Source organism: Neurospora tetraspora, assembly GCF_033439725.1.
Source record: "Neurospora tetraspora strain CBS 560.94 chromosome Unknown B0H65scaffold_5, whole genome shotgun sequence".
Classification (NCBI taxonomy): Eukaryota; Fungi; Ascomycota; class Sordariomycetes; order Sordariales; family Sordariaceae; genus Neurospora; species Neurospora tetraspora.
The window spans coordinates 1,526,506-1,543,119 of record NW_026944387.1 but is presented as its reverse complement, the minus strand read 5'-3'; the positions used below and the strand labels follow the sequence as shown (position 1 = coordinate 1,543,119).

The 16,614-nt window shown below is 52.3% G+C and overlaps 5 protein-coding genes and 4 non-coding genes across 9 annotated transcripts; 2 read left to right on the top strand and 7 right to left on the bottom strand.

Moving 5' to 3' along the window:
- Positions 1-3,596: 3,596 nt before the first annotated feature.
- On the bottom strand, positions 3,597-3,668 carry B0H65DRAFT_t288. The gene has a single exon. It is a non-coding gene; the product is annotated as a tRNA-Arg (tRNA).
- Positions 3,669-3,899: 231 nt separating this feature from the next.
- On the bottom strand, positions 3,900-3,981 carry B0H65DRAFT_t287. The gene has a single exon. It is a non-coding gene; the product is annotated as a tRNA-Ser (tRNA).
- Positions 3,982-4,001: 20 nt separating this feature from the next.
- On the bottom strand, positions 4,002-5,991 carry B0H65DRAFT_224855 (general substrate transporter). The gene is made up of 2 exons (XM_062822114.1): positions 5,582-5,991; positions 4,002-5,525 (listed from the first exon to the last, which is right to left on the bottom strand). The coding sequence occupies exons 1-2, from the start codon at positions 5,857-5,859 to the stop codon at positions 4,109-4,111; spliced, it is 1,695 nt and encodes a 564-aa protein (XP_062680430.1). The 5' UTR covers positions 5,860-5,991; the 3' UTR covers positions 4,002-4,108.
- Positions 5,992-7,101: 1,110 nt separating this feature from the next.
- On the top strand, positions 7,102-8,722 carry B0H65DRAFT_224839 (Malate/L-lactate dehydrogenase). Its single transcript, XM_062822113.1, has 2 exons — positions 7,102-7,720; positions 7,780-8,722. The coding sequence occupies exons 1-2, from the start codon at positions 7,469-7,471 to the stop codon at positions 8,611-8,613; spliced, it is 1,086 nt and encodes a 361-aa protein (XP_062680429.1). The 5' UTR covers positions 7,102-7,468; the 3' UTR covers positions 8,614-8,722.
- Positions 8,723-9,138: 416 nt separating this feature from the next.
- Positions 9,139-10,806, bottom strand: B0H65DRAFT_495760 (actin family). Its single transcript, XM_062827790.1, has 2 exons — positions 10,243-10,806; positions 9,139-10,184 (listed from the first exon to the last, which is right to left on the bottom strand). The coding sequence occupies exons 1-2, from the start codon at positions 10,691-10,693 to the stop codon at positions 9,292-9,294; spliced, it is 1,344 nt and encodes a 447-aa protein (XP_062680428.1). The 5' UTR covers positions 10,694-10,806; the 3' UTR covers positions 9,139-9,291.
- A 450-nt stretch (positions 10,807-11,256) lies between these two features.
- B0H65DRAFT_509688 (uncharacterized protein) lies at positions 11,257-13,671 on the top strand (the record flags this gene model as incomplete). The annotated part of the gene is made up of 2 exons (XM_062828339.1): positions 11,257-13,317; positions 13,372-13,671. The coding sequence occupies 2 exons, from the start codon at positions 11,257-11,259 to the stop codon at positions 13,669-13,671; spliced, it is 2,361 nt and encodes a 786-aa protein (XP_062680427.1).
- Positions 13,672-14,808: 1,137 nt separating this feature from the next.
- On the bottom strand, positions 14,809-15,261 carry B0H65DRAFT_468818 (uncharacterized protein). The gene has a single exon (XM_062826981.1). It carries the CDS (start codon positions 15,198-15,200, stop codon positions 14,964-14,966), a length of 237 nt encoding a protein of 78 aa, XP_062680426.1. The 5' UTR covers positions 15,201-15,261; the 3' UTR covers positions 14,809-14,963.
- Positions 15,262-15,264: 3 nt separating this feature from the next.
- Positions 15,265-15,384, bottom strand: B0H65DRAFT_t286. Its single transcript has one exon. It is a non-coding gene; the product is annotated as a tRNA-Met (tRNA).
- Positions 15,385-15,969: 585 nt separating this feature from the next.
- On the bottom strand, positions 15,970-16,058 carry B0H65DRAFT_t285. The gene has a single exon. It is a non-coding gene; the product is annotated as a tRNA-Tyr (tRNA).
- Positions 16,059-16,614: the final 556 nt, after the last annotated feature.

Genomic DNA, 16,614 nt, shown 5'->3' with positions numbered 1-16,614 from the left:
GTCGAGTCCTCGACCAACCAGGCTCCAGATGTAACAAGACCTGAGCCCCATTGTGCCAGGCGCCTATCCGCAGTGACTGTGAAGCAACTGTGATATTGAGGCCATCTTGATGGAGGGATGGTGGTGTCCATGCGTCGATCACATCCTCCTTCTGACTCAGGCGTTGTATTCGCCAATGCGTCCTCGGGGAAGTGGTCATGAGAAGGAGGAGGGTGTAGTGGTTGTGAGGCACATATGCCACGAGTTTGGTAGTATCTGACAGACCTGAGTGTGTCAACCTGCTTCGGATGGAGTGAGTAGCCGATTGAAGGCTGTGGTGATGGGCAAAGTGAAGCACGGAGATGTCCGCTGTCGAGCACAGCAAAGTCGATCCCACGACGTTGAAGTCTTGGAGGAGCAAGCCACCGAAGCAGCCCCCGGCCGAATGTGAGCGCCAGGAAAGCTCCACACCCACCCCGAATATCGGTTGCAAGGGGGTTAGGGACCTCGCCGTGCTCGCCGTTGCAACGGTGGTCCACACAGCTTCCCGTTACGAACGGTGTCTGTTCACCCTAGTCTGAATCTGCGGAGGAGGTTGTCCGAGTGGATACTGGCAGTACTCAGTCCGCATTCAAGACTCAAGTTGGCAGGAGGAAGGCCGGATATCTCGATGTCTTCCGTCGCCATGTGTCCGGGCGCTTAAAAGATGTTGATTTCACTGTGTCAAAGGCGCTAGAAGGAATGTCGGCTATGCGCTTGCGTTAATGCCCAACGACATATCTGATGATAAGGGGGAACTTACTGACCGAAAAGAACAACCTTCTTGATTTTCTTCATGTGCCTGGGTGGCCTCTTCCATGTCCCCCACCTCCGTTACTAATGCCAGGTAGTTGTGAAGTGGAACACGAAAGTGACCTTTGGCCAGCGCCACTGTATTGCTGAATCCGGTGCCTGACTGCCTGTCTGTGCCCTTACCCGCCAGGCGCCGGTGAGGTAAGATGTCAGGCGGTGCACATATAACCCTGTGGCTGCTTCGGACAAAACATGGCTTTTATCAGACGACTTGCCCGAAAGAAAGTTGGCTATCCCGTTGTCTTGTGTGACGTTCCGAATGGGAAAGTGATGGCACCAAAAGGCACGCTCATGGCACTTATTCCATGATATGCCTACTCCTGATTGATCTTGTTTAGCTCTTATGCCGTAGTCCGGGGATCATCACACATCTTACTTTGTGATGAGTGTACAACAGTCATGACACTCCTACGAGTATCATGGAAGGGTGTATAAATTCGATCAAAAACGGCTGTGATGTGCCTTTCGACGGCGCAACAACATTGAAGATGATGAGACGTTGAGGAAGGTTTGAGTAATTGTCGAATGTACGAGGTAACAGCGGCCCCCACGTACCTAAATCATCCGAAGGACTATTGATGGCTGCATCGCAGGCCGCCCGCTGCAACGGTGCAGCCGCAGAGAAAGTGCGTATGTGCATACCTCTACATCTTGAGTTGGTGGAGGATTGTGTGCTGTGGACTGCAATGGCAGTGTACTCGGAGGTCTGCGTTGCGGTCGTAAGTCTTTACGACCTGGTTTTCGGTGGCTTGAGAAGAGGGGGATTTGCGATGATGTTCGGTAGCGACATGGAGAAGAAGCGAAGAAGATGAGGTGGAAGTGGCTAAGTGCGTACATGAACTATCAAGGGGGTGGGAAACCGGGAGCCAGGGTAAGCAACGTGGGAAGCGCGTGATGCGCAGCATGCGCAGTGCAGGTACAGTGCCCGCCTGCAATATCGGGTCCTGGCGGAAATGACGAACTCAAAAGTTGATGATCTGAGAAGGTGTAGAGGAAATGGCCATTCCTTTTGATATAAGTGCAGGGGTGACTGATGGTACTAGTCCATTGGGGGCCGTACAACCGGGGCTTCTTTCCGCCCATTACTACCTTCAAAGTAGTGTAGGTTCGTATCCTCCTCGAGCACAGGAGGCGCGACTCCTTCCTTTCTCGTACCATCACTTCCATGGTGACCTTCGTTATCACTACTAAGCTTCAATACTAACGTTGAAGGCCAGTTCCTCATACCGACATTGAGGCGTATAGGGCGATACAAAGCCACCTATTTGTACCTCTACGGCTTTTTTATGGTTGCCTTCGCATCCATGTCTCCTTCAAGTGAGAAAGGTGACAGTCAATGAAACCACAGCCTTGTTGGCCTCCCGTCCCGATACTTCTTGACTTACGGGTACGAGCCTTATGGATATTGGATGGTCAATGGAATTCTGGTTCGGACCAGGGCCTTTGCCGTTGGCTTACATGTGTGCTGAAGGGCAGGCATGATTCGAATGCGTGATTGGCTTTCGCACTTCAATAACACCGCTCAGCAAATCAGGGTCTTCGATTACCACCCTCAGCCTCTACGCCGCTACGGCCAAGACAGTGACCGAGAAGCTTTTATTTCGTATCTCACTTCGTATTATGGCGAGAAAACCTTCTTTAAGTGCATGTTTTGCTGTCTGCCTTGAGGAGCCTAGGTTGTTGGTTGTCTGCTCGCGGCGTCTAATGACCATCCCAATATTGTGACGTTATGTCAACTCGTCACCGATGGACTCGGAGATGCTCCGAGATGGTGGACTGGTGTTGGCACGGAAGAAGGCAATATCACCCAGTCATGAGGCACATTGAAGTTGTATTTGCACACTTTTGTTCCCTGATAGTTCGTTGCCTTGCGTCGTTTTGATCCCACGCTCCCCTGCTTCCTAGGCGAGGATTGCCTCAGGAGACAAATCCCGATTCCTGAAGCCACGGGCGGCAATGCCTGAGCATCGGGCTTGCCCGATTTGGATGAGAATGGGGTGTGATAGACTCCCAAAAGGGAGACATTGTCACTGACTTCTAATGGGACATGGTGATTGGGTGATGGACATCGCTCGGCGGCGGCCGTCTGCATATCGACGTTGCTCTGTGGCTGACTTGAGGACTCCTTCATCTAAGACATGACCATACCATGACCATGAGTGCTATATCTTCTGATGAGGAGGTTTATACACATGCTATGGCAAGCGTCAATATCTCAAACCTTTCCGCAGTCGGAGCGTGGTGACCTCCTGGCACGTCCGAATTTTGGGTGTGCATTCGTTTCTTCTTTCCGCTATCGGAAACTTGGTCGACTACATGTGGAAGTGTGTGATCGAAGTGTGTGATCATCACAACACATTCTGCGCACACAATTCGCTGGGTGCTATTGCCTCATGTTTAAAGGGAAAATAGGTAATGACGGTACACAATGGCGACTTCCGTGTAAGGTAGTCAAGTGTAGTCCCATTACCAATACCCTAGCCAGACCTTTGCCTCTCGGCTTGCAAAGGTAAAAGCAGGAAGTAATCAATGAACGTAATCGGGTCGTGAGGACGGACATGTTGGAATCTCATGCCCCATTCCGAACTTCCAAGTTGGCTCATATGGAGAGATACGAACATCAATCCAAAAGCCCAAGAGAAGGGAAACAAGCTTGAACATCACAAAATTTAGTTATGTAAGCGGAAACATGGTAAATCGAGGAGTAAAAAAGGAGTGTCATCGGAGTATGCAAAAAGCTTTAGGAAAAAAAAGTCAAAAAGAATCGATCCACCCAGGGGTCGAACCTGGAACCTCCTGATTCGTAGTCAGACGCTCTGCCATTGAGCCAGCGGACCTTAGATATTAGCAGGAAGCAAAAATGGACCTCATATGGTCATAGCTGAATCCGTCACTTCCAGCGCACAAAAAGAACACTAAAAAAAATAAAATAAAAATAAAAATAACAAATGCATGCATATTGCTTGTTGTTTGTAACGTCTTCTTCCGCCTCTCTAGGGTCATGAGACGTGCCTCCGTAATATTGCTGGCGTAAAAAAAGCAAAAAGAAGTTATTGATGGTCATCGTGCGACGTGGGCCTGATTCGAACAGACGCTCCCGAAGGAACAAGATTTCTAGTCTTGCGCATTAGACCACTCTGCCACCACGCCTTGTTGTTGCTTCAAAAGACGTATGAAGACAATAAGAATTACCATGGCAGGATATGATTCATTACCTCAGACTCTCACACTCATTCAATTCTTATCCAACAGTCTTCCTATCACAATTCCGACATCATCAAACCCTCCTCTCCGCCCCATACACCATCCCCTTCTCCTCCACATGCGACCCGCTCCTCGACATCATCTCGCCCTCCTTCTCCCCTCCCACCCGTTCCGCTTCATCCAGCACCGCCGCCTCCCTATTCCCATACCGCCCAATCTTCCACCACGGCAAACTAAACAAGCGATCCATGCTCTCCAAACTTCTGCCCGCGGTTTCGGGGACAAACCAAAACACCCAAACCCCTCCCAGAATGGTCACGACCGCAAAGAACCAGAACGTCCCCTGTCCCGAAATCCCGCCCTCTCTCACAGGGAGCAACATGACAGGCACAGCCCTCGCGCTGCCGTACTGGTTGGCAAAGTGCAGACACATGGCCAAACTCGTACAAAACGCGCGGATGCGCAGCGGGAACAATTCGGCGGTGAGTAAGTACTGCATGCTGTTCCAACCCAGCGCCCAGCCGACTCCAGATAGATAAATCATGACGATGGCGCCGCGCGAGGCACGCAGTTTTCCCGACGAAGGGGCGAGCACGTACCCCTCTTCGTTGCCGAGCTGCGGGACGGCGGACAGGAAGCCGGCCACGTAGAGCATGGAGATGGCTTGGCAGGTTATGCCGAGCAGGAGGGAGCGCTTGCGGCCGATGAAGTCGACGAGGAAGAGGGCGCAGAGGACGGCGGCTACGAGCTTGATGATGCCGAAGACGGCTGTCACCAAAAGCGATTCCTGGGTGCCCGTAATACCGAGGAGCTCGAACAGGTCCGGCGCGTAGATGGTGATGGAGCCGGCGCCGGACCATTGTCCTAGGACTTGAGCGCCGACAGCCAGGGCGACGCGGTAGAGGTTGCTGCGCACGGTGAAGGTTTCTTTGAGGATGCCGAGCCAGCCAGCACCCTTTGTGGCTTCCATTTCTTCGTGGTGGCTGAGGGTGATGGCGTTGATTTCGCGCTGGACGTAGTCGTGGTCGGGGGGCAAGTGGCGGAGGCGGGACATGACGTGGAGTGCTCTGTCGTTTTTGCCTATCTTAACCAGGTAACGGGGCGATTCATACTGTAGGAAGGTGAGAAGGAAGATGAGGCCCGCGAAGATGATGTGAAGACTAGTAGGTACTTGCCATCGGGCGGGGGTTTCGTCGAGGTGAAGTTGGCACCCGTAGTTGGTGAAATATGCCAGGACAATACCGAGATAGACGAAACCGGTGAAAATGCAAGTCGAGAGGCCACGAACGGTGGCCGGGGCAATTTCTGCGATATAGACGGGCCCGACGACAGGCGTCTGCCCCACGCCTAAACCAGCGACGAACCTCCCCGCGTAGACTGCACCCAGGTTGCCGTTCGAACCCATGAAGATAGCGATGCCCAAGATCCAAAGCACGCAGAGAGATCGGGTAGCCCAGATACGCCCTATCCTGTCGCAAATGAGGAAGGCACTGCAGCCGGTATCTGTCAGTGAGTGAACCGAAGAGGGACTAGACTGTTGACTTACATGAGAGCCCCCGCTACACTCCCAACTTGCACCATAGACGAAATATTTGCCTTGATGTTTGCTTGCTCAACCTTCGAATACGAGCCATAGTTTATGCTGTCCTGGAAGTTCTTGCTCTTGAGTGCGCCGTTGATCAATCCTTCGTCAACACCACGGGCAGCGCCCAACAGGCCGAAGGAGAAGACGGCGAACCATAGCCTCCAGTTGAACACTTCCTTCGGCTCGCCCAGGTTTTTGAGCTTAAAAATGTTGACGGGTTTCTTGACGCCACCAGCCATCGTGAGATTGGGGTGCTGCTGTCGATAGGAGCGGTATGAAAGAAACAGGCGACAGGAACACAAGAGAGGGGAGTGATACCATCAACCTAATATATGAGAGAGTCCCGGTTCACCCTGATATTGACCGCTCAACAACCAGGGCCAATGAGCAAAGGGCCGCGAGTGGCCTATCTCTATGTGGGGATGTGGTGTAACCGGGCCATGCCTCAAGCAGGGTTGACTCCATTTTCTTCGGGGAAGATTTTCCTGGGGAGATCATGGGGTCCTAGAAAGATTGCTTTCGGGCTTGAATCTGGGTTGTGACGATTGGCTGGTCACCACGATGTATGGCCAACAGCATGCCGTCAATGGCTGATGATGGACACGATGGCTTCCCCCAGCAGTCGGACGTTGCATATGAGTCGCCTTCCTGCCAGCCATCTTCAGTTGGACTAGTGCTCGGTACTTGTGTCAATTCAGCGGTTCGAGGTGACTCGAGGCTTTGGTTTTTTGTTCTCCTGTCTTCGAGTTGTAGCTTCTGCTCTGTGACCGCCAACGAGCCTTCATCGAGCGAGGATGTCGGAGTTGGAAAGAGGGCACCGTTTGAACTTTGAAGCTCAGGGTTCCCCGCATCCACCATCCGCTTGTAGTGGAGGAACTAGTGAACGGGAATCCCCTTTTGGTAGGTGGCTTACACCGGTCGTAGGACGTATTTTTTGCTAGTACGTAAGCTTCAATACTTGGACCAAGGGGGGGTAGAGAAAAGAAACAACATGAGCTCTGCAAAGATCATGATGCTATCGTCAGACATTGGACATCCGAATATCTGGTTTAATGAGCGCAAGTGAGCACAATGAACTTCATACGAACTCTGTCTGTGTAGCAAGTCGTCTATTGTCTTGGGTTAGACGATATTGCTGTTATTTCCGGGTTAAGCTCCAAATGTTCACATTTCCCCGCCTTCGGTACTCACGGCAACACCTGAAGATCGCCGCTTGCTCGGGATGAGTTGCTGCTATAGGAATAGGTGAGGACCATTTTGCGGGGAAAACCCACAACTACTCGTCAGGCCTACAACGGGTTTCCCGCTAGTCAGCCGCCGATTTTGTAGGCCTGACGAGTAGAGATTTCTTGCGGTCGAAATGGACATTTGAAGAATGTCGTTGATAATGGATACATTACCTTGGCATCAAATCGTGGGGTTTGCTTGGCTACAGCGGGAGATGATGCGATGGCGTAGCTTGGCTCTGCAGTAAAGCTTCGCTTTCTTACCGAGTCGAACGGGACGAAATACCATTTCAACTATTCGCTTGCTTGCGTAGATCTTTATTCTGAAGAGAAAAGAACCGAACGGAAGACATCCATTAACATCCTCAGCAGCAACGTCAAGTTGTCAACGCATTCTGCAAAGCCGGAGTATAGACAGCTTCCGATGCCATCCGGTTGCTTCCTAGTCTCCTAGCTCCCGTCCACTATTGATACCTGAATCCCACCAAAAAGCCTCCCCCGCATTCCTCTTATCGATACACAAACATCCATCCATCTCTAGAGGCACCTGACCACCTCACCACTGGCACCACCTTCCACGATCAAGCACCCCCGCCAGTCAAGCGTTAACCCCTCCACAACCATGGCGACAACAACAGAAACCCCCAACCTAGTCCGCGTCAACCACGGCGATGCCAAAGCCTTCGCCATCGCCCTCCTAACCGCCTCCGGCGTGTCCGCCCGGAACGCCGAAATCACCGCCTCCGGGCTCGTCCAAGCCGACCTGCGCGGCGTCGAAAGCCACGGCATCCTGCGGCTGCCCTCGTACCTCTCGCGCGTACGCAACGGGGTTTTGGACCCGGCCGCCGAGCCCACGCTGACGCAGATCACGCCGGTAATATAATATAAAATAGACTATAACTTAATAACGAAGAAGGCTAAAAAGAAGTATAGGTAGTCGCCCAGGTGGAGGGACACAATGGCTTCGGCTTCCCCGCCGCGCACCTGGGCATGGACACGGCCATCGCCATGGCGCGCGTGTTTGGGATCGGCATGGTGAGCGTCAAGCACAGCAACCACTTTGGCATGTCGGCTTGGATTGTGAAGCAGGCTGTGGATGCGGACATGATGAGTTTGGTGTTCACCAATTCGTCGCCTGCCCTCCCGGTTTGGGGTGGGCGGGAGAAGATGATGGGAGTAAGCCCGATTGCGTGCGGTGCGCCGGGTGGGAAGGGTGAGGGGTCGAAGCCGTTTATCCTGGATATGGCGCCTTCGGTCGCGGCGAGGGGCAAGATTTATAAGGCGCTGAGGAGGGGGGAGAAGATACCGACTGACTGGGCGTTGGATGGGGAGGGAAAACAGACTGATGATCCGGCCAAGGCCCTGGAGGGCGTGATGCTGCCCATGGGCGGGCCGAAGGGGTCGGCGCTGGCTATCATGATGGATGTCTTCTCCGGCGTGCTTTCTGGTTCGGCGTTTGCTGGAGGTGTGACGGGGCCGTACGACATGTCTAAACCGGGAGACGTTGGGCATTTCTTTGTGGCAATCAAGCCGGACTTGTTCATGAGTCTGGACGAGTTTAGGGAACGCATGGACGTTCTATACCAGAAAGTGGTGAACTCTGAGAAGATGCATGGCGTTGACAGGATTTACTTCCCGGGCGAAATTGAGCAGCTGAATGAGGAGCAGAGACTGAAAGATGGCATACCATATGTCAAGGAAGAAATCGATGCTCTGAATGCAGAGGCCGTAAAGTTGGGCGTGGAGAAGATCCCATTGAGAGAGTAGAGCTTCATATTGCGTTATCTGCACCTTTGGAGGTAAAATACGCCCAGTCCTTGGTCTGAACCAAGGGTGTTCGGGTTAACGAAGTTGCAGGCGATAACACGCCAATAGTCAATGAAGATAAGTAGGCATCACACTGTGTGATTTGGCCTCTTGCTGGAGGTCAGCGGTCAACCTTTTCTTCAACCCATGTAGACAATTCTTGACAAAGGGCAGCATCATGGGTATCACAAAGATGGCAGGGTGGCTCGCCCTCATGAGCTCTGGCACCAACTTTGCCGTGCAATGTTGTAGCGAGCTGGAATCAGTTGAACAGTTTTGCCGTTGTGTACCTCAACCGAGATCACCGCCAGTCTATGGAACAACCCCCTCGAGACTTGGTCTCTGTCTTTTGGCATGGCACGATAGGGTTCAGCATCAACCGGCGCTTGTCAGACAGAGTGCACGGCCTACCTTTTGGCACTTGACGTCCAAAAAGACAGGCAAGAATGAACTGTCCGGCGCGCCAGACCACCAAGACCATTAATATCTGGCGTTTCCCTTCGAGCACTGGCCCAGCGGCAATGGTATTCAGCTGGGCACTCATTTAAGCAGCAAAGCCGCTTGGTAATCACTTTTTAGGTTCCCGGTCTCGAACCCTTAGAAGCTTGAAAAAGGCAATGATAGACTCTTAGCATATGCTCAGGAGTCTAGTCCGAGCCCAGCAGCGAATTTTCTTGCCACCCAAGCAGCTCCGTGTTCCTCATACTCTTGCTTGGTGACCTCGAGCCTACTAGCGTGTTCGTGCTTGGCAAAGTTGGCAGCTCCCAGCCATGTGCTGGTGATAGGGTCTTCCGGGCGGGCAACCCGAACCCTACATTCATCGGGGAACCGTTTGAGAATCTCGGTCTGCAAACGCTGACAGAAGCCTTCGGAGAGACTGTTTCCTCCCACAACTACTATATTAGCCAGAAGGCCAGGCCACAGGCCAATGGGCAAAGCCAAGAGGGACTGCTTGACCAGGTCGGCGATGCCAGGTTGTCGGATGCCGATATCAGAAGGGTTGAAGAGGAGCTCTGGAACAACAAAACGCTCGTTCCGTAGCGTCAGTACATCCTCTGTAGATACAATGCCCTTGCGGGCGCGCGCCGAGACACCAGGCTCGTAGTCACGGACAACACCGTGGAAGTGCGTGTGGGAGTCGGGAAGAACGTAGTCCTTGGCGATGCCAGCACCGCTCAAGTAGTCCTCCCTCTTTTCGCCGCGGGTCCCTTTCCAAGTCTTTTCCAGGTCACCCTTGAAGTTCAGGGATGTATAACATACTGCTTCTTTCATCTCGTTCACGATGTATGGTTCGTTGCGCATGTCAAAGTGGCGGACGGATAGTAACCGGGTGAGATAGTTGGTCATGAGCTTGCCACCCACATCAAGTCTTCGTATGGCCGGATGTAGCGGTCGTCCTTGAAGGATAGGTGTAACGGTGGTGTGAGAGTAACCCGAGTCGATGAGCAGGATGACTTCGGCTGGACTGTCTATGGTGGATTGGGGTGTTCGGAAGATGGATTGAATGTCACGATACGCGTTAAAGACAGGACCTAGCAAGTAAGGTCAGCACCTTTGAAGAAAAGAACAATTCTCTAGGATGTCACATACCCACTCCACGGTAATAGCTCGCAAAGCCATACTCCTCAAAGACTATCTGGTCACAGTGTGTTTGAAGGGAAGGTAACGAATTTGGCTGCTCTGTGAGGATGAGCCTGGTCTCAGATGGATTGCATTTCTGCGGAGCTTTATCGTCGAAGAACTCGCGATCCCATATCTCTTTCTGGGCCTCCCAGTTGACGATGAAGCCCTTCTCGACGGGGCGCCTGAAGGCCATCTCGCTGAAGTCCTTGCATTTTTCAAGCTCCGAACCGACGTATATCTTCCTGTGGCGGTCTCGCGCGAGGCAGTTTGGGATAATGCGAGGCTTGTCGTCACTTGTATCATCGGAAACGAAACCAGCTTTGATGGTGTCGGCGCCGTTGTCGAGGACCAGTGTTGTCGTGGGGGGTACTGGTCCCGCCGCCCGGGACTTCCTGGCCCCTCCTCCTCCTCCTGCCATTACAGTACTGAATAAACAGCTGCAAGCAATTGATTCTTGCGCAGCTTTGTTGGAACTTGAGGTGCGTGGGAGAGTCGCGTCGCGGTTGTTGTTCGAGAGAAGGCTGTTAATTGTTAGTGACGCTGTCCTGGAAATTGTATCGGCGACCTGCTGATAAGGGGAACGATAAGGGTTATCAGTGTCACCTCGACTGGCTGGGATTTTCTTGGCATTTCATCATTCAGAGTGCCCTGCGAAAACGGAACCTGCCGTACCTGCCGCGCCTGCCACTGCGGCAGCGGGCAACACAGCGCACCTGCCTTGTGGAAATCTCGACTGGGAACAGGCCTGCCTCCCGTCATCACTTGTTGCCCGTCCCGTCAACTCTGCACTACAAATGCTGCCCCACACAACTTTTACCTTGGACTTCTTGAAAAAAAGACAAGCTGAACATTTCCACTTCCCAGCGTATCCTGTTTCCCTTGTGGAATCAACCTCATCCTCTTGTGCTCCGATACCGAGCACTAACCCGATGCGATTTATCGTGGTCAGTATCACACAAACCAATAACTGCTAGTTTTAGCATGTCGCAACGATACCAGAACGGTGGCGGCGGCGGCGGCGGCGGTCGACGTCGTGGTAACGACCATCGCGACGACCGCAACAGCTACCAACAACGCGCGCCGAACGGCCCTCATGGTCTCCCTGCCCGACCTCCCCAGCCGACATCTTACCGTCCCTCCGACAACTACTCCAACCGCAACAACGGCGGCGGTGGTGGCGGAAGAGACCGCGACAATTATCGGCCTCCTCAGGGCGATTTCTCGTTTAGGGTAGAGAAGCCGCCGGGAGTCAGCAACTCCAACTACGACAACTACCGTCCCAACGACAACAGGCAGTCCTACAATGGCCGCAGAGCCCACTCTCCCAGAGGCGATCGTCGCCACGGAAGAGGAGGTCCCAACGGTCGTGGACGAGGCCGCAACGCTGGCCCTCACGGAGGTTTTAAGAAACCGTGGCGTCCTTTTGTTGCAGCTGAGCGCGAGCTATTGAGCGGTACCCATGAGTCTGGAAACGAGGAGGCCCTCTACAACCCCGAGACAGGCGTGCTCTACCGGAATGTCGACGAACTGTCTGACAGTGATGAGGCGGAGATGGACATCTCTGGAGATGAGGCCGATGAAGATGCTGAGCCGTCGACCAAGCGTGCCCGCACTACGCTTGACCAGTCAGCCAGCGACAACAACACCCCCAAGTGGTCCAATCCCGACCCCTATACTGCACTCCCTCCCGAGGGCGCTCGGGAGCGCAAGACCAAGGACGTTGTGCAGATGATCAGAAAAGCCCGTGTGCAAACCGCTGCCGAAACCAAGACCGCGCTCCCGAACGACCTGGACGAAATCATCATGTTTAACTCTGATAGCGACAGTGACATTGAGATTGTCCAAGAGGTGAAGCCCACTGGGAAATCAGCTCGTGATCCCCTTTCCCTTGTTCCCGTCGCGGCCGCAAGCGAGGATTCAAAGGCTAAGCAGCCTTCCAAGAAGCCTGAGGACAAGCAGCCTGAGGACAAGAAGCCTGATGACAAGAAGCCTGATGACAAGAAGCCTGATGACAAGAAGCCTGAGGCAGGGACTATTGATCTCACAGGCACTGATAGCGAACAGGACTCGGCTCCGGTTCCTACGGCACCTAGGAACATACCCAAGAACCTACCCAAGACTCGTCTCACTTTCGATGATCCCACTCCTTCTGCTTTGGGTAGCAGGAAGCGTACCCACGACGACGAGATCGTGTTGCCTCATGCTAGGCTCAAGAAGGCAACCAGGGCGCCCGTGGGTGGCAAGCTTCAGCCCGAGTGGCGAGTAGTTCCCAACCAGGACTCCTGCCCCTGGATGAGGGATGCCGAAGATCATTCGGCAAGCCCCACGATGGGCCGTTGGCTGCACAAAGAGATCATCGATTTCTACGAATATGTCAAGCCTCGTGCTTTCGAGAAACGTATCCGTGAGGAGGTGCTCGACGAAATCAACAGGTTTGTTCGCAACACCTTCTCTGATGCCGGAGTTTATCCATTCGGATCGTTCCCGTCCGGACTTTACCTGCCTACCGGTGACATGGACATGGTACTCTGCTCCGATCAGTACAAGAGAAACTATCGGGCCAAGTACGATACTAGAAGGACCATGTACAGGCTCAGTGACGCCCTCAAGCAACAGAAACTTGCTTTCCAGAACGAGGTCGAGATCATCGCCTTTGCCAAAGTGCCGCTGGTCAAGTGGGTTGACTCCAGGACAGGCCTCAAGATTGATATGTCCTTTGAGAATGACACGGGCTTGCAGGCCATCAAGACGTTCCATGCCTGGAGAGACCAGTTCCCTGTCATGCCTGTTCTGGTCACATTGATCAAACATTTCCTCTGCATGAGGGGCTTGAACGAGCCGGTCAATGGCGGTATCGGAGGGTTCACTGTCACCTGCTTGGTCACCAGCATGCTTCAGCTGATGCCCCAAATACAAAGCGGATCCATGGACCCAAACCATCACGTTGGGGACCTCTTGATGCATTTCTTTGACCTCTATGGTAACAAGTTCAACTACCGGACCACGGCAATTTGCCTGAACCCGCCCAAATATCTTCCCAAGGTAAGTGTCCGTTGTTGTATGCCCTGCGTTCGCTTCGGCTGACACTTTATACAGCACAAGATCAACACCTTTGCATACAAGAACCATGACCGCTTTTCGGTCATCGACCCCAACAACTCGGAGAACGACATCGCTGGCGGCTCTAGCAATACCAGCACGATCGTGGCGCTCTTCAAGCAAGCCTATGAACTGCTCGCAGGACGCATGGCGCAGCTTGCTCAGTCCCCTGATAGGCGCAATGCCAGCATTTTGGAGGTCATTTTGGCAGGCAACTACTCGACTTTCCGAAATCAGCGAGCCCATTTGGAGAAGCTGGCAGCGCCTAACGGTCCAGCCGGTCCTCGGAGACGCTAGGTGGTAAGCATCATGCCATGAGTTCTGACGCACGAGTTTCTCTGCTAGGTTCAGTGTTCTCAATGTGCTCAGGTACACGCGACACAACTCATGCTGATTACGATCGGTTGATGACCGTACACGGAGAGACTTGGCGTCTGTTTTGGCGTTGGCGGAATACGGAATATCTGCATCCAACTGCGGCGGCAACTGAGCGACGCGGATCGGGCCCTGATATCTCAGTGGCCATGGAAGCATACGATACCCCCTTGATATGCCTGACGACGGCTCGAAGATCTTGCTCTTTCCCCTTGTACTACTTTTCGTTTTTCAGCGCATCCGCCATTCCAACGGCAGTTCGTCCTGCCATGGACAAGCGCATTCTGCTTTCTGCCATCAGTTCTTATCACTGAACTCTAGGCCCTCTCTTTGGGCCGATGCTTACCCAGCAGATATCTGTATACTATCATAGAGCGGCAGGCGCATGAACAAAGCTGCTTCGGCAAACCTTTTTGTTGAACTGCGGCTTCTCAGTTCATTCGCTCCGCAGCCCAAGTCCTCCCTTCCCCCTTCTCTTATCGTTGTTTTGACCCTCGACCCTACGGGGAAGGGGGGCTTGGGGCTTCTCATCCATAGGCCCAGTGGGGCTTTCCCACGTAATCAATCTGCCCTTCCTTCTTTTTCCTTGTTCCTTCTTACCTTTGTGACTGACCACACAGGCGATAATCTGCAGCCGAGACCGCGAAGGCTGTTACTGCTGACTGCTTATAGAATCATCGATCGCCTTCGAGGCAACAAACTGGACGGGGGATGACAATGGGACGGCTCTTTTCCGGAACTTGAACATTCGACTTCGACCAACGTCGTTGACATCGCACGACGAAAACAACTACACCGAGCGTGGTGGTGACTTGGAGCTTTCGTTCCTTATCGCCGCCTGCCACCTTTTCTCACTGCACGCGCGCTCCTGAGGGGGTGGCTGCGGAGAGGAAGTGAGGTGGCGGGGTGCAAGGAGCTCACAACGAGATATCTACAGGAGAGACAACAGAAAGTAGAGCATTCGGGGTGCAACTTGGAACAGATAAATCCTCCAAGTCCGTAGACTGGGCAAGACGCAAAAAAGAAATTTGACCATAAAGCTTCGAAGAAAAAGGGCAGTAAACACCACTAGCGAGTCACTGTCTTGTCTCTCTGCGTGCATTTGGCCGTTGATTAAACCGTCTCAAAAGGGATGGATGGCCCAACTAAAAATTCCAGTTCATGAGTGCGTGTCAACAGATGCGCCAGCCAGCTAGACAGACGAACACCATTTCTCAACTACGAAGATACCAACCAAATGTTTCAACATCAACATCAACAACACTCTTCGAGCAAGATTTAATTAAGTAAAAAACAAAACAAGCCACCTCAAAAAGTCCACGCTCAATCAAGCAAGGTACGTTACAGAGAATCAATCCCCTAAGTGAGTAGGTAAGCAAGAGAACAAACAAACAGCAAGAGAACAAAAACGGAGCAGAACATGTATGTATGTATGTATGATGGTAAGGCATTGCATGCAAGAAATGTCCAAAATCCCCCCCCCCAAAAAAAAAAAAAAAAAAAAGGAAAAAATATTGGGACCTGGGAGGCTCGAACTCCCGACCTCAGGATTACTTTCTGAACTGTTGTTAGTCAGTCAGATCATACATGTGATTAGTATGAGACCTGCGCGCTAGCCAACTGCGCCAAGGTCCCAATGGAATTTGACCTTGTTGTGAAGGCTTGGTTGTTGAAAAGGCATGAGAGGAAAATGGCTCATATACCTCGAGACAATAGTAACTGGGGGGTTTGTGGGTTGCCTGACTTTGTGGGTGCTGGGCGGCCGGCCGGTGGTGTGGGATGTGGAGGGTTGAGGGAATTTGGTGGTTGAAAGCGGAGACTGCCGAGACTCAAGAGAAGGCCGAGCCGGGAGCGGAAGGGGAAGCCGGGTTTGGATGGGGATTAAGATCGGGGATCGGGAGTTGGAGTTGGGGAGTTGGGCGAGTTGGGGTGGACAATGGAATGGACAATGGGACTGGGATGAGAGGGACAATGGGAAGAAACTGTAGTGGCGTAGAAAGCCCAGATGATGAATACAACCGTCTTCAGAGGACACAGCAGAGACAGTTCCTGTTTCATTTCTTAGGCTCTAGAATATTCATCATAGGCGAAAGCATACCACCACTTATTGCAACGATCAATAGGCAAAGGGGAAAAAAAAAAGTCCAGGTTGACAAGTGCAATATCGTCGGTGCGTCGTAGTGTAAAAGTCGTGAAAAAAAAAATTAAAAAAAAAGAAATTCCCCTCGACCGGAATCGAGCCGGTGACCTTTCGGTATACAATCTAGACAATTACAGCCGAACGTGATATCCAACTACACCACAAGGGGTTTTTGATTGTTGTTGAATTAGCGCTCGGAAATAAGCACCTATAACCCCACTACGAACCCGCCCGCATCGCAGCAGCAGAAAATCGGCAACCTCTCGACATCACCCCTCGTCCGTCACTTCATATGCCTGACTATTGACACCACAAAGACACAAGTCTGCGAAACAGTACTACGCTGTGAAGTATATATCGGTGTACGCAGCGTGAAGACTACAGTCAACAATCGCTGTCGCATCATATTATTCGAATTTACGATCCTTCGAAAACAAAGCAATCTCGATTACCGTACGCTGTGGTGGTCTGTGATACGGTGGAATTTCCCCTTCACTGCCTTATTCACTAACTCGAACGTGCGTAGTTCTCCCATTCTCCCATCCATAAGATCCCTTCCCAGTTTCTAAAGAACAAAATCAGTAACCTTCGAAGCCCTTCTGCATTGGAAAGACTCCAGACTCCAATTCGTCGATGACCAATGAACGAACAACCATGAAACTCCTTCCATTTCCGCCTCTCAGTATTGTTGGCTTTCTCCTAATTCCTGGTAAAGAAAGAAAAAG

What these genes read in the sequence shown, in the direction of transcription:
- B0H65DRAFT_224855 (XM_062822114.1), bottom strand. Translation starts at nt 5,859, where the DNA reads ATGGCTGGTGGCGTCAAGAAACCCGTCAACATTTTTAAGCTCAAAAAC. An exon ending in AGTGTAGCGGGGGCTCTCAT is followed by an intron (nt 5,526 to 5,581) that starts GTAAGTCAACAG and finishes TACCGGCTGCAG; the next exon opens with TGCCTTCCTCATTTGCGACA.
- B0H65DRAFT_468818 (XM_062826981.1), bottom strand. Translation starts at nt 15,200, where the DNA reads ATGCCTTACCATCATACATACATACATACATGTTCTGCTCCGTTTTTG.
- B0H65DRAFT_224839 (XM_062822113.1), top strand. Translation starts at nt 7,469, where the DNA reads ATGGCGACAACAACAGAAACCCCCAACCTAGTCCGCGTCAACCACGGC. An exon ending in CGCTGACGCAGATCACGCCG is followed by an intron (nt 7,721 to 7,779) that starts GTAATATAATAT and finishes AAAGAAGTATAG; the next exon opens with GTAGTCGCCCAGGTGGAGGG.
- B0H65DRAFT_495760 (XM_062827790.1), bottom strand. Translation starts at nt 10,693, where the DNA reads ATGGCAGGAGGAGGAGGAGGGGCCAGGAAGTCCCGGGCGGCGGGACCA. An exon ending in GAGCTATTACCGTGGAGTGG is followed by an intron (nt 10,185 to 10,242) that starts GTATGTGACATC and finishes CTTACTTGCTAG; the next exon opens with GTCCTGTCTTTAACGCGTAT.